The 16987-nt window shown below is 35.5% G+C and overlaps 1 protein-coding gene across 1 annotated transcript in view; it reads right to left on the bottom strand.

The window, feature by feature from the left end:
• Positions 1-1518: 1518 nt before the first annotated feature.
• The window catches only part of LOC145291401 (uncharacterized), a 206767-nt gene continuing 191298 nt past the window's right edge, over positions 1519-16987 (bottom strand). The window contains exons 4-7 of the mRNA XM_080137202.1: positions 7570-7737; positions 5907-5984; positions 5403-5472; positions 1519-2440 (exon numbers count right to left, since the gene is read on the bottom strand). Of these exons, the coding sequence (XP_079993328.1) occupies positions 1645-2440; positions 5403-5472; positions 5907-5984; positions 7570-7737 (1112 nt within the window). The 3' untranslated portion in view covers positions 1519-1644. The remainder of the gene's footprint in view (positions 2441-5402; positions 5473-5906; positions 5985-7569; positions 7738-16987) is intronic.

Here is a 16987-nt window from a genome sequence, read left to right as displayed (position 1 = left end):
TGGATGGATATGAAAAAAAAAAAAGTTGAACTGTTACATGGCGTAATATTAATTCATTCCAATTTCTACATTTAAAATCAATTGTTTATTCAATTCCAGTGCATTGTGAAAGGGATCTTCACAATCAAATTTTAGAGAGTTTTGCCAGTAATTTGAGAGCGTAATCGTGCCTGGCCACATTTTGAACATCATAAAAAAAACATTGTAGGTGTTCAATGTACACAACGATCAATGTTGACCATTATTTGTTTCAATCGCCCACGGCTCAGAAACCGAGTGTTTTCGAAACAAATATTTATTAGAACTTCTTTCATTACTTACATAGAACATTATCCCGGTATCATGCCATCGATTTGCAAAACACTTCATAATTATATCAGGTTCATTACACTGAAACGCTTGTGTTCTACAGAAAAAATTGGCAAGGCTAATTTGAAATCATCAGAAGTCATTAGCCAGACGAATTCCCTCGATTGAATAAAACACAACTGTTTGAGTGTAGTTCATTTATCAACAGCTGTAAAATTAATGCGTCATGGAATTTATTAATGCACTTCCGATAACTACATGATATATAAAATTGTAGTAAAATAAGCCAGAGTTATATATATATATATATATATATATATATATGTGCGTGTGTGTGTATTTATATATATATTTGTATATATATTTGTATACATATACATATATATATAGATATATATTTGTATATATATAACATATATATACACACATATATATGCATATATATACATATATGCATACACACACATATATATATATATATATATATATATATATATATATATATATATATATGTGTGTGTGTGTGTGTGTGTGTGTGTGTGTCTGTAATGGCTATGATATTGGTTTACACCTATGTATCCCTGAAGGACGAAACGATCACACGTTAACACTTGTACCAGCGCGCTCTTCATCATTGTTTTTATTTGTTCATCTTTTTTTACTGTTCATCTTTTCTGTAACATCTGGTCTCATCATGAACACAAAAGAATATCAATGTCACAAAATGGTATGCACACATTTTGAGGAAAAAGAAAAAGAAGAAATACAGACTCCAATGCATACAGGACAAGATACTGCCGTAATAGATGATTCCCATTAGAGCAAATCACTTTCCGACTAAGCACAAAAAGCGAGGAAGAACATAATTTCATTTTATTCTTTCCACCAATAAAATTCAAAGTTCAGTCTTGGATATATATTTATTGACACGCCAACACACATACACATTCATATACAAATACACATATACACATTCATATACAAATACACACATATATATACATATATACATGCACTCTTTCTTTCTCTTGCATGTATATAAATCAGAATTTGTAATGAGGTCGAGATCTTCGAAATTATTAATGAGTAACATCAGACATGTCCTGTAGGTGGCGCCCCGATATTAAAAACCACAAGTTACACGTCTTCAACCTAAAAAAAAAAACTGCCTCAATATATATATATATATATATATATATATATATATATATATATATATATATATATATATATATATATATATATATATATAGGCCAGAGAAACGCAGCGTTTGTTAATCGCGTTCTTTTTTGTGTATGTTTTACGTTTCTGCCTGCCTTGAGTTGCGCCACCTTTCATTCCGTTGTGTGATAGAAAGGTTCATATATCACATTGTCCAACAAAACTAAGACGTCATCTTCAGGCGGAAGGTTTCGATTTTCGCGTCCACTGGCGAAATCTTTGGAGGACTTCCTCACGTTAACCATTTGTATGCTGTAATATTTCGGGTCCGAAGGATCAATCTGCGTGCTTTGGGAGACGGAGTTGGACGCTCCCGGATCCGATGACGACGTAGACGCCATCGGTTCCTGTTGGGTAGCCGCAGAGGTTCTACTTTTCCCTTCCGACTCGATTCCGGAATCCGTCTCCACTGAACTCTGTCCCGATGACGGAGAGTTCGTGTTGATGGCATAATTATCGGCAATCTCTTCGTAGATTCCTTTTTGGTAATCACCGCTCTGGCTGCTCACCGACGCCCGGCTCCCGGAGCTTCGGGATCTTGTGGAGCCTTCCTCGCTGTAGTACGGCGATTTTTTAGCCGGAAGTGCTGGCAAGGAGCGACCTATATGGAGCTTGAACTTGTCTGCGAGTGGTTTTAGATTGTCGTCGTCTCTTTCTTCCACTTCCGCGTAAGCGGCAGAACCGCCATAGTTGTAGGCACTTTGCATTTTAGCGGCTTCCGGAAACGGAACCTCATCTGCCACGTGACTGTACCCTTCTTGGATTGTCGGATGCATGTTGTCAGGGTCGTGGATTGATCCTATGCTATTTGGATCCCTTGGATGTGTGTTCTCTACCCGGCGAGTGACGGGGGTCTGCACCGCAGCATCTTTCGCTGACACGGATTTTGTCTTGACAATTTTTATACGTCTGCAAAATAGAAAGAAACAGAAAATGTCTATCAATATATTGATTAAGTATGATAAGAACATTATTAAACAATCTCGCTCTATATTAAACGTTATAGAGACCCGCTGTTGCCCGGAATGCAATGACGACATGTTAGTTTTTCATTTTTATTTGTTTATATATGAAAAAAATATACAGAAAAAAAAGTTAAAGTAGTTTTATATTCCTAAATAAAAATATGAGTTATTCCCCCTGTTGTTTTTATTAGACGGTCGCAATTGAATGTTTCAATATTACCAGTTGTGTGCGCAGAACTATACAATCAAAAAACAATCTGTAGATAAGTAATTACCCCTCCTTGACAGAGTTCAAAATAGACTTTGTAGCTTAGTAGGGGATGCCTTTTTCTCTTCCCTGCAACCATTTTCTCACAGAAGAGACGCTGCGGGCCTGTCTCTACTTTATCGTTATTTTCATGGTAAGTGCTCGTCTGAGCTTCAATCTATGGTGCCCCCTCGTCAAATTTTCATGAGAAACACTCGTCTAGCTAAAAACACTATCAATAATTTCCCCCACTCTTTATCCGTGCCTGAACCTAAACGTAGATTCCATGAACAAAGGCTCTTTCTTAAAACTGCACACCCGCGGAACTTTCTTCAGTTTGCCTGCTTTCCAACTGATTACAATGTGGTCGTCTTCAAGTCCAACGTAAATAAGTTCTTGATGAGCCGTTCCCCTTAAGTAATCCAATTTACCAAATTTCGACCACTAACGATTCCTACGATATTGTCCCATTGACTACTGTACACTCTTTAACTCTTATACTCGAGTGGCATATAGGCCTTGATAAGTGGTGACTCCCATGTAAAAAAAAATAATCCTAGTGCCAATAACATGGTACAATGATTACAAATGAAAATTTGCTAGTCAGAATCAAAGTTTGATATGTCATGTTAAATGCTAATTGGGTCCAACTTTTAAAATCTTACAAGATAATGATACATGTTAGATAGAAAAATGTTTTGTCTCTCAGTCTATCTGCTTTCTACGCAGATGAAATGATAAATCGTATTGTAAATGAACGTAGCCATCCCATCCAATCTTCTTCTTCTACAGGTGTCTGGTGTGATCTTGCAGACATCGACGATCATGATTCCATTCTTCCCTGTTTTCGGTCTTTCTCATGAACTCATTGTTGTTGCCTTCTTTATTCGTTGCAAATTTGTTCAAAATGTATGTGAATTTTGTGCGTTGCCTTCCTCTGCTCAATAGGAATGCAAACAAATTTATTGTTATATTTTCTAAAATGAAACAAAGCAGAGGCTTAATTCATAAGTGTTCTTTATATCTAGACTTTTAATAGAAAAATATTATTTTCATCAGAAGCTAGGCCAGTTTTCTAAAGATAAAAAAACTTCCGTTCAAATTACCATTTTGAAAAGAAATTATAAAAATTATTAGAGTTGCAGTTATTCTTAAAACCAAAAGAAACCAGAATCAGCCAGAAAGGAAAATATACCGATTAGATTGAAGTGATAAACTTCGAACGTTATATTAGGTTGGTGCAAAAATAATGTCGCTTTTTAACTTAAAGTTGAACGTCAAAAAACATTATTTTTACACCAACATAATAGTTTTTTTTATATGGAAATCTCCCTAGACAAAGCATGAATCCACCTAGCGTACAGAAGTTAAAAGAAAATACCACTTAAATGGTAAACAACTAAACAAAGATGCGAGTTGTATGGATATATTCCGACCCAGAAAATAACAATTCTTCCCCCTTTGTCAGAAACATCGATCATGTAATGTGAGGACTAAAGGACAAAATAAGGGAAGCGAATGTAAACCAAAAATAAGCGAGGGTTACGAGTTTGCCGAATGTAAACCAAAAATGCAATTTCTACTCTCTAAAATTTCCATGGAAAAGAAGAAATTTAGAATTAAATATTATACAACAAAAATAAAAGTGTTTAAACTTTCATACTTTTTGAAGCATCTTCAAGTCTACAGATGTATTGTGAGATATGGCAGATGCCTTTTCGAAATAAATGTAATCCTAATAATTTATATAATTTTTTCAAAAAATAATTTAAACTGAACTTTGTATCATGATGAAACTAGCTTCAGCTTCTGATGGCAAGAATTGCTTTTTGAAACCTCTAAATTTAAATAACACTTATGGATTTAGCCCCCGATTCGTTGCATTTTAAGGAATACGTTATTTCAGTATTTCATTTAGTATATATATATATATATATATATATATATATATATATATATATATATATATATATATATATATATATACACACACTAAATGAAATACTGAAATAACGTATGGTTTACAGATTATATAAACCTCAAGTTCACATAAATATTAGTATCAATATTTATAAGACGATCCCAGGAAGATAAAGAAGCTCAATATGTGAGATAGAGCAATAAAATAAATGGAAATTTTGAATTTAATTATGTAGAATTACAACAAAATTTATTGTTTGACAAACGAGTACAGATAATTGTTGTTATTTTTTTCGCTTAATCCATGGATTTTTAATGAATGGCTCATCCTATCGGAGAAAATGTTAGCAAAAATGAGTTAACTCAGTTAATAGATTTTTCAGACCTATATAAATTTACAGTTAATCGTCTGCCCCTTAACAAGTCTCTCACACCCCTTAAAAAAAAACTCCATTCAGAATTTCATCATCATAGCTATGCAGATTTTATCGTTCCACTCTTCTTGTTTGGTTCATTTAACCCACATATTCTCATGCATTAGACGTTTGAACTATAATCCCCGCGGCAGTCGAAATCCAGTACCTGCTGTTTTGCAGTGTCAGCTGTTTGAAGAGGATCTCTTACCAGCATCTATGAAAACCCGGGTTAATCCAGAAAACAATGCTTTATAATAATTGGAAATAGAGACAGTAGAGAGACAAAGTGAACGATCTTATATTTGAACGGTGATATACTTTACCTATATAATATTGCCACAATAATGAGAAGAATAATCGCCAACAATGGAGCGACGATACCAAAAATTAATTCTGAAAAGAAAACAAAAAGAAAATTAAAACAGGAAAACTTGCATAAACTATAAATGAATTTTAAACTATTTTGTAAGTAGCTATATATATATATATATATATATATATATATATATATATATATATATATATATATATATATATATATATATATATATTTAAGTATCACTTATAATATTTTATTCATATGTTTGTATGAAGTACGGCTTACACGGTTTTCGTTAAAAAGCAGAAGTCCATTAAACAATTCATCAGAGGAAAAAATATATTTATCAGAAAATAGTTGGAAATTTTATTTTCTTGTATTGGAAATGATTTAGTAAAAATACATACATACATACAGATATATATATATATATATATATATATATATATATATATATACACACACACACACACACAATGAAAGAAAGAAAGAAAAACATTATACTCACGGAAATCGTCGGACCTAACTGCTGGTTTTATCGTATTTTTATTGCCTCTAGTTTTGTTCAGGAAGGGATGTATCGAAGCTTTAAATGAAAAAGAAAAAATAGAACTATTGAAAATTTTTTAATATCAAAATAAATTTTTATACGTACATGTGAGTGTATTTATACGTGGATCTTTTTATTCTCTTCATCGTCGCTGTTTCTCTTTTCCGCGTTTTATGAGATGGCGTTGATCGTTTAGCTAAAATGGATAAAACTCTTCTTGTTGTTTCTGTCTAGTGGTTGCTATAGAAATAATATTTTTATTATTGAGAAAGTAATACGCAAGGTAATGTTCGCTGACAGTTTGCAGAAATGGTTTTATTTTGAGAAAACGGAATTAGGCGTGAGAGACTAATGTATTCGCCAATTATTTACTTCTTAACCTATCAGAAATGAGTGACGCAGACGGAGAGAGTAAAATTCAAGTTAGATTATCGAGTTGTCTACATTATTGGCAGCATCTTATTTCACACGGCTTTCATCGAAAGACCGACCTGACAAGTTTTTTCTCCGCTCGAAAACGTGACGTCATTTCGTATCGTCTCTTTGTTTTATCTACGGCGTTTGACCTCTGCCCTCTTTGTCAACTTTACCTTACCCGTCTTTCATTCAACCCTGGGAATGATATGTTTTACAAATCAGGCTTGTTATGCATTCAGTTTAACCCTTGTCAAAATTCACACTAGCTAACTTAATCGTCGTCGACGTAGGGTCTCTGATAGGTAGTACTAATATATGATTATATAGACACACAAAATGTTGCGGTATGGACATATCCTAGATATGGCTTCCTGCACGTAGCATGTGTATGTAGGTGTGTGAGCGTAACGATATGGTGTATGGTAAACGCAGGCAGATACATACATATAGAAACACACAGAAACTAATCTGAATGCGGACACACAGACACACACGGAAAATAAGACAGATGCGGAATCTCAAAATATACGTTGACATATAGGTATATAAACAAACGGACACACACATGCATAAATGCGAACAAAAACGCATATAGTCATACGACAATTGCCCACTTCTTTACACAATCCTTTGATCTCTGCGAGATTGTTCAAACTGCACTAGTTGAATAGCTGAGGGCAGGCACGGCAATGCTGCATCGGATGTCCCCCCCACCCTTCACATTCGTAGATTGACAGGTCAGTTTTGCAACCCCCCATCTGGTAATAACAGTTTTTGATCGTCCCATTCCCATTCTAATGTGCTTCTGGGCCAGGAGGAAGTGTTTCAAAATGGGGATTCTCATGTCGGTAGGGGAAGGCCTTTCTCTAGCACAGTTGCAATCTGGTTTCTCCCTGAGATGTTTTTAGAGGCCGGAAATGACTAGGGAAGCTTATCTTCAACTTCAGTCCTTGAACTGTTGGTTAAGGTATATGCTCTTCACTGTTCTAACATGTCCAAGAATTGAGATTGAACTCGTCGTTTTTATAAGACTTCTTTATTGACTACACGCCATTCTTCTCCTTTCACCACCCATCGTCCAATTCGCCCTTAATATCACCTGTTACACCATGTTCAGTAGTGATCAGACGGCAAAATGTAAAATTGATTATTGATTGTGTCAAGTAAGGTCAAATAATAAAAAAGAAAACGTTTGTTTACTTACAGGTTGGCATTTGATTGGTAGCCGTTGTTGTATTCATTGGTTGCAGCATTTTAACGACGTTGTTTGTCGACGAAGCCCAGCGCCACCGCTTGACACTGGCTTTAGAATCATCGCAATGCAAACTCTCATCAAATAAATAGCTGAGATTTCGAGACGACATCGGCTTTACTTAAAAACAAAATAAAAAAATACAAAAATAGCTTATAACTCTAACATTCAACAACAACAATAACAACAACAACAAAAACAACAATAAAGTGATAATAATAATAATAATAATAATAATAATAACAATAATAATAATAAACTCAGATGGCTATCCAGAATGACGCAATGCATTTCACAGTGGCGTTTATACTCAGTTATACCAACTAACCTGATGCATGTCCAACACACACACACATGTATATACATATATATATATATATATATATGTATATGTATATATATATATATAAATAGTAGCAGCAAAAGAAGGGTATATCAGGTGGCGCAGATACAAATGACAGGACCTTTGAAAACAATACAAGTAAATTTGATCAAAATGTAAACGGGAAAAGAACAAAAACAAATCTTTTTCAGAGCAACATAAAGGGAAAGAGATAAGATCCCAATCGAAATGCCGATGAAAGATATAAGAAAAGAGTTACAACAACAAGAGAAGGGACAGAAAACGAAATGAGCGATGGAACATTCAAGACAACCTTAAGAAAAGATGTCAAACTGAATAGCACCAGGTCACGATGGAATACACATATACCGGTTCAAACAATTTTGACACCCCCCAATATAAAAAGAATTGTTTTTAACTGTCGCATTCAACAACAACAACAACAACAACAACAACAACAACAACAACAACAACAATAATAATAATAATAATAATAATAATAATAATAATAATTCTGATTTCGTTTATCAACATCTCTCTGGAAAGGAATGGGATTCATTTCCAGAGTATTTCCCTTAATCCCAGCTTCAAACCAGGAGCTTCAAAGATCAAGGGGTTTCCTAAGGATGTTGGTGGTATCTACAATTGCAGAGGTTTGAAGCCCGCCTAAAACATCGGGGATTTGTAGTTTTTTCAATTGTCCTTCCAGACGACTTGATACTATTCCTAGTGTACTAACCCCGTGTATACGCCTTATCTCAAAGGCCAATGGAGCATAATTGCTCCTCTTCTCATTCTCTTTCTCTCTCACATTCCTGTCTCAGGGTACTGGAAAGTCTACAATCTGCCAGTTTTTTGAGACCCCGTCAATGATGACCAAATCCGGACAATTATGTTCCAATTGCTTGGTCGTTATGACACTTTTGTCCCACCATACCTCTACCTTGCCATCCTCACTTGTTCTCACTTCATCAGGCACCTCCTCAAACCATTTTCCAGCACACTTCACCCCAACCCTCTTACACACCTCCCAATATATCCGAAGTCCCATGCGATCGTGTCTTTTACCGTACTCCCTCTGGGCCAGTTCACTACACCCTGCTGCAAGGTGCGCAATTGACTCTGAGGTCTTACCACAGATCTGGCATTCTGCAGCAACTTCCTTTCCTAGAACCACTTTTTTTTTACAATCGTGTTCCTAATACCTGCTCTTGTGCTGCACAAACAAAAGCTTCAGTACGCTTAGCCAAATACCCAGCTCTAAGCCATTGCCAGGATCTTCCATCAGCCACTTCTGCTATATCCTGGAGGAATCTTCCATGCATTTTCTTCCTATTCAGTTCATCTGCCCTTTCTCAATCCATACGTTTCACATAATCAGCCTTAGTCTCACATACCTCCACTTCATTGGCCACAACCTTAAGCATCCACTCCTCACTTCTAACCACATGCTCCTTCAACGACTTCTCCTCGGTTCTAACACAATCTTTTACACTTTTCAATCCTCTCCCACCGTCTTTCCTCTTTTGATACAGCATTGCTACGCTACTTCGAATGTGAATATACCAAACATTGCTAAAACTTTTCTTGTTTGGATATCCATGGCATGCAACTCCTTGTCAGACCATTCTAAAATCCCGCACTGTATCTCAAAACACTGACGTCCCATGCATTTCATTAGGTTTCCTTCATACAATTTCGATTTTGCAATTAGTTTCACTCTTCTAAGACACTCCTTTCTGACTTTCTCCTTCATTTCTCTGTTCATGATGCCTACACCCTCCAACACTCCCAAATACTTATATCCTGTTTCTTCTATTTCTTTAATGATTTATCCATTTGGCAGCACTGTTCGATTCGAATGAAGCTTTACTCCTCTTTTTATCACCAGCACCGCACATTTACTAATCCCAAACTCCATCCCAATGTCTTCTGAGCATGTCCCCACAAGTTCTACCAGTCTCTCGATTTCCTTTTAATTTCTACCGAATATTTTCAAATCATCCATAAACAGTAGATGGTTGAGGCGTCTGTCACAAGATCCAAAGTTATACCCCAGTTTATCTCTTCAAGAGGATGCTCAGTGGCATCATTATCATTACAAAAAGAAGTGACGATAACAAATCTCCTTGAAATATTCCACGTTTAATGCCAACTTATCCCATCTCCTCTCTATTTGCTGTCAGCACCGTTTTCCATTGAGCCACACTCGTCTCCAAAAGCCCTACCACATTCTCAGCAACCTTCATCATCAATAGTGTTTCACGTATCCATGAATGAGGAACCATGTCATAAGCCTTTCTGTAATCGATCCATGCTACGCTCAGATTCCTCTTCTTCGCATCCTGCATTAATGCTTTATAAATTAGTAGTTGCTCTTTGGTATCTCTCAAGCATTTTCGGCACTCCTTCTGTTCGTCAGGAAAAACACCATTACTCTCAAGATGTTCATAAATTTTCTCCGCAAATATTCAAGTCAACAGTTTCCACATCAGTGGCAATAATAATTCTGATTTCTTTTATCCACGTCTCCCTGAAAAGAGATGGGATTCATTTTCAGAGGATTTTCCTAAATCCCGGCTCCAAACCAGGAGCTTCAAAGATCAAGGGTTTTCCTAAGGATGTTGGTCTTACCTACAATTGGAGAGAAGCTGCAAATACCTTTTATACGAAATACTTTTTTTTTTAATTTTTGGATTTTAATCATGTCAGATCACACTTTATTTCCTTTTGAAAGATTGATTGCTGCCATTTCTTTTGATGAGTTAAGGGAATAATGGATTCACTGATTGATATAATAATTAAGTGATTGATTTTGCGATACGAAACAGATACTGTCAAGAATTGTAAATGTCAACTGAATTAAAGGAAAAAAATTATAAGATGGTCAATATCATGAATTTTGGGATATAGTTTTTTGTCATTTATTCACTATATATATATATATGTGTGTGTGTGTGTGTGTGTGTGTGTGTGTGTGTGTGTGTGTGTAAGTGTATTTTAAGAAGATTAAAAGTAAAGGTACGTAAGAACATTATTTGCAATTTTTTTTTTCATTTTTAATTTGAATGTTTTCAAAGTCGGTCTTGTCTTTTCATCTTTACATTTGTATTATTCTCTCTTTTTCTCCTCTTCTGACGACAAGCATTTAGCTTCGAAAGTCCCTGGCATAAAGAGATTCCTCACATATTCCTTTTTCTGTAACCATTATTATTCTATTGTTTGTTCCTCTTAACCTGATAGAGCTTTTTTTTATCTATCTATCTATCTATCTATCTATCTATCTATCTCTCTATCTCTCTATCTATCTATCTATCTGTGTATGTGTGTTTGTGTGTTTGTGTGTGTGATAGATAGATAGAGAGAGAGAGAGAGAGAGAGAGAGAGAGAGAGAGAGAGAGAGAGAGAGAGAGAGTTTGCATGTATGTTTATGTATGTGCGTATTGGTGTATATATAGGATTGTGTTTGATCAGATATATATGTGTATGTGGCTGCATGCGTGTGTATATGTGTATGCATGTCTCAACATATGCCAGTCTAGAAAGGATGTACACTCAGGAATCTCATGCTGTGCCCATCAAATGTGTGCGCGACAAAACACATGATGAAGTGATTTATTTACCGCAAATGGGATAACCACTTCTTTTATTGTTACACAAGCAATTACACCTCCCCTCACCTCCCCAAAACATTACTCCCCCTTCCTAATACACAACACCTAATTGGATTCGGTTGATTCAAGTGTTATTTTCCCCCCCTTAGCGAATACATCCGTAGGAACACTTTCGCAGCAATATCATTCTCTTTTTAGCTAACCGCGATGTCCTAGTCATATTTTTTGACAATCCCATGAACAGGATCAACAAGACGTGGGGGGTCTTGCCAGTAATATTTTTTTTTGGGGGGGGGCGAGAGAGCTAAGAAGATCCAAACATCAGTTTGTGACGATATTCGTTGAAAAAGCGGTGAATGATATCGGAAAATCCTTTATGACGTATTGATGACGTAACAAAAGAATGGCGTCGTCCATTAAAACAGAACATCAATGATCCATAACGCGCCAAAGTAAGTCTTGCTACTTTATTTGTCCCCGTGTACACTTGATGACGTAAACAACGGATTACGTATTCAATTGAGTGACGTCATAACCACAATGTTAAGTAAACAAAGGGCTTTAGTATCTATCTATCTATCTATCTATCTATTTATCTATCTATCTATACATTAAAGAAAAAAACAGTCTAAATAGACACGAGCTAGTTATTACAGTTGAGTGATTAAGATGAAAGATCATGGAAATGTTAAAAAAAAAAAGAAAAAATATTTATTCGCGCTTTTGGATGTTTAACCAAGGATCGAATCATTATTCTCTCTCTCTCTCTTTCTTTCTTTCTTTCTCTCTCTGCCTCTGTCCCTCTTTCTCTCTCTTTCTCGCTCCTTCTCTTTCACACACGCACACGCACACACGCGCACGGTGTGATACAAGGGTCGAAAAGTTGGATTTCAAGAGTCAGTGCTCTAGAAGAAGTTTACTGGCTTGCAAAAAAAATGCACGGACAACTCTGTCGGCATCCCTTAGTATTAGCGCCTCAGGCGATTAGCAATTAAGCTAATCCCTTCATAAAAGGAGAAGTGAAACTCTGGGATGGTGGACCACTTAGAACTGCACAGATACATATCTCAACCAACAGAGAACAAGTCATATAAAAAAATGATTGAGACTTAGCTGACTTTGGTGCCGGGAGAAGACATGTGGGGGTCGTTTGGTAGTTAGATTGAATAGTTCAGTTCACAACGCTCCTCTCAATATAGTTTATGAAATTAAAAAAAAATGCAAAGTAGACAACATCCAATCATACATTTTACTAGATACATCAAAAAAGATTGCCAGTGATTTATTGCCAACATCACAGATTTCGGTATTTTCGATTTATACGGCTATCTCCCCCCTCTCTCTGTCTCTCTTGCTCTCTCTCGGACTCGGTCTCTCCCTCCTCCTCCTCTCTCTCTCTCCCTCACACACAAACATACACACAGATACACATATACGTAATTAAAAATTAAATTTTTTTAAAATGAAAATATAAATATTAATATTAATATTTATAGATCAATCATATCCAGATCAAAATGCTCAATCTCCATACATAATATTTTGATTGCAGAAATTCCCCTCTGGACCAAAGTACCGTAGGGTTTGCAACAACAGATGCCACATACAAATTCAATACATCTACCCTGACAGCCACTATCTTATGTAGCTTAGGACCAGCATTCCTGACACATTCACTCATGATAATAAAATGCTACATTACATCCGATGAGCAACACCATCACAATCGCCACTTCTACAGGAGGAAGACGTACCCATTTTCTCTCTCAATATTTAGTGCTCCCAACGCTACCACTTGAGACCGGGTCAAATTTTATATTTTCCTATGGTTTTGTGCTTCATAGTTATTAACTTGTTATTGCATACATGCACATAACATAATCTTTCCATTTCCCGATTCAAAAATAATAAATTCTCTCTTCTCAAATTCCGCCCATTTTGATTGGCTGATACCTGACTATTCGCATATTCTGGAATCCACTTCTACAATAAATAAACGAACGCCCCATAAACTATACAATATGGGGTCACTCTCTTCAGAGAGAAAATCGTGCTAAAACACTAACTAAATTAAACATATTAACTGATTGTCGTCGCTCTCCACATATTACAATCGTGCTGAAAAACAAACAAACAAAATTAAACATATTAACCGATTGGTATCGCTAAAAACAAACAAACAAAATTAAACATATTAACCGATTGTCATCGCTCTTTACAGATTACAATCATGCTGAAGAAAAAACAAAACAAAATTAAACATTAACTGATTAGCGTCTCTCTACAGAAAACAATAACTTTTTTTTAGGGGGGGGAGATTACACTAGCTCCACCTCCACAATTTTTTAACATGACGACTTTTATAGGTTGTCGACTATGCTGATTACTAAAATCTTATTTAAATTTAGCATTCGATGGTTGGGAGTGTATATTCCAAAAGCCGTTCTTAACATGACTCGGTTGGGTTTGTCTATTCCAAAAATCGTTCTTAACATGGGGAGGTTGGGAGTGTCTATTCTGAAAGCCATTTTAAATATGCGGAGGTTGGGGATATCTATTCCGAAAGCCGTTCTTAACATAAAGAGGTTGGGGGTTGGCCACCTACAACAACCGTACTTTAATTTTTTACGAGAGTGCCCTCCGTCAATCAAGCAACGCCGGTTAACGGATGCTGCTAGTATTAAATATAAATCATCAATATATGAAGAGTGTTAAAATTTGCAAATAATGATTCATAAAATTCATTGTTCGTACATAAGGAATACAAGTTAAATTGAATTATTTCCTTATTCCATGTTGTTTTGAAAATGTGGCTTTTTTCTTCAGAGACAAACGGTTGGCAAAAGGGATTTATATAGACTGGCTATAATTTTGCTGATTAGCACAAAATTGAAAGAAAGTAAAGTTCGAAAGATTATATAGAAATATATACAGATGCAAAAAAAAAGATATTCGAATTGATGTCCAAATATGACAGTGAAATTCGTAGAAAATTGGACAAATCCATAAATCCATGGTAGGCTTTACTGTTATTTCACCCAAACAAGATACTGTGCCACTTTAAAGTAAAAGAATACTCATTGGGACCAAATTTACAGGGATACTATGTAGGGAGTTGAGCAGCGAGATGCCTATTCACATTACACTTTTGCATGTTAGTACAGTCAGGAAAGCAGGAAAGCAGGAACCCCGGAGGGAATTCCAAAGCCTAACAGTGCGAGAGAAGAAACTATTTGAGTAGAAGTATTTCCGGTATCTAGTGATCTCTACAGTGTAGTGGTGGAAGTCGAGTTAGTCGAGCGTATTTACATAGAGGGGGTGCAAGTCCTTCCAGTTCGTCAGAGCATATTCCATTAAAATACTTGTACAGGGTGTTCAAAATGTCACTGAAGGGTTTTGAACTTAAATAGGTCCTTTATTTTTGAGGATATCTTTCTGTAATTTTAACACAATCTGTCTAAGACATTGGGAAATTAAAAATAATTGAAAAACTTAAGCAATCTTTATTTATAACGTTCTTTAAATGTTGCTCATTTTAAGCTTCGCATATTTGTGTTCTTTCATTCCACGACCCATATATAACAAACTTGTATTTTCTTTTTAAATAAATAGAAAAAGAGTTTTTAATATGAATATGAATACACACACAAAAAACAAAAACAAATTTACATATATATATATATATATATATATATATATATATATATATATATATATATATATATATATATATATATATATAAATTAAATCTTTTAAACCGACCAAAACCTTCCTCCTCCGACCAACAAAAAGGCCTTTAGTTAAAATGCAAAATGAAAAGGAATAATTTTGAAAATAAAATTTTGTTCTTAATTCTTTCAATTTTGCAAAAATAAAATCATCAAATGAACACGCTGAACATTTGTAAAAAGGCGAAACACATCTTCTCATCCTAAATAAAGCATATTACTACTTGGAACGTAAGAAGTTACTATTTTGGATCGTGTCTGATTAAACTACAGTAGAAGGCTTTCCAGTATCGGAAAAACCTCGACAGTGATAAAGTGGGATTTTGGTGCTTGTTGAGCATGTAAGTCGAGTGGGCACAAGTGCTACGTATTAATCAGAGCACACTCCATAAAGTACTTGTAAAACAGTTACAGGGATGCGACATTGCGGCGATGGGACAGAGGTCGGAGCTTGATTGACATATTTGAAACGCTTTTTAGATCCTATCTAAGAGTAATAGACTACTGGTAGATGCACCAGCCCAGAGGTGACAAAAGTACTCCAGGCGTGGCAAATTATGCTTTTGTTAAAGATGTAAGATGCCCTCAGGTTGAGTAATTTTCTACCACGGTAGAGAAAGCTTTGCAATGGCTTCAATGTACTTTAATTTAAACTAACAAATAAATGATTACACCCAAATAGTTTTAAAAAGTTAAAAATATAAACATTTGAATATGAGAATTAATCGGTGTTAATTAGGGTTCTAGTGGAACTACAACTTTCAATGAATACTTTTTAGATCAGCGACATGACGAGACCCTCTGAATTGGACGTTGTCTTCGTCGAGATCATAGTTCCAGTCGCAATTCCAATGTAATGTTCACCACCAAACAAGCATATGCAATTCGCTTTATTTATATAGAAATATGAAAGCAGTACTGAAACAGAAACTATCTCAAGAACTATGTAACAGCGAGTGTGCATCCTCCGTAAAATTGACTCCTCTTAAAAATTATCAATCGCTAGTGTTCACATTAATATTTATAAAAAATATCGTTAAAAAAAATCTTTCTCCGTGTGCCTAAAACTAAACGGAACTTCCATGAGCAAAGCGTCCAATAACTATCCGTCTGTGAAACACACTACCATGAAACTGATTCCCATCTGACTATAGTATGGTCGTTTTCAAGTCCAATGTTAACAAATTCTGTAATAATCTAATTTCTGGCCAATCCTCGCGTTGTTGTTTCACTAATCTGCTGACAGATCCTTATTCTCGAGTGGCATGTGAGCCTTGATAAGCGGCAAATCTTTAGTACGAACAAAAGATTTGTCTCCAGTTATATATAATTTCTCCCTTCTACTAGATTGAGCCAGCAAACGTGCGGTTACACATTGCTCAACCATTGCTTCATTATAAGCTACCAGAAGGTATCCATTGCCTCTCGGAACAGAAGGGAACAAATAGACAGTTATTTAATTAATATTGAAACAGAGTAACAGTTCTCTACTTGTTTGCGATCTGTTCCCCCAAGTCACTCGTAATCACGAAGCTGGAACGAATCACTGAGCCCCACCCTGGAGACAAGATTACGCGTTTGAGGGTGAAATGATTTATTTGCTCATGTTTATATATATTGTTATTCTTGCTTGAAAAAAAATGGTAATTCTTTCGTCGAAACGAATATTTGGGAACGGGTGAGG

This window comes from Euprymna scolopes, chromosome 12 (genome assembly GCF_053919585.1).
Source record: "Euprymna scolopes isolate OS-2025 chromosome 12, ASM5391958v1, whole genome shotgun sequence".
NCBI lineage: Eukaryota > Metazoa > Mollusca > Cephalopoda > Sepiida > Sepiolidae > Euprymna > Euprymna scolopes.
The sequence above is the reverse complement of the archived record's forward strand: the minus strand, read 5'-3'. Positions and strand labels throughout refer to the sequence as shown.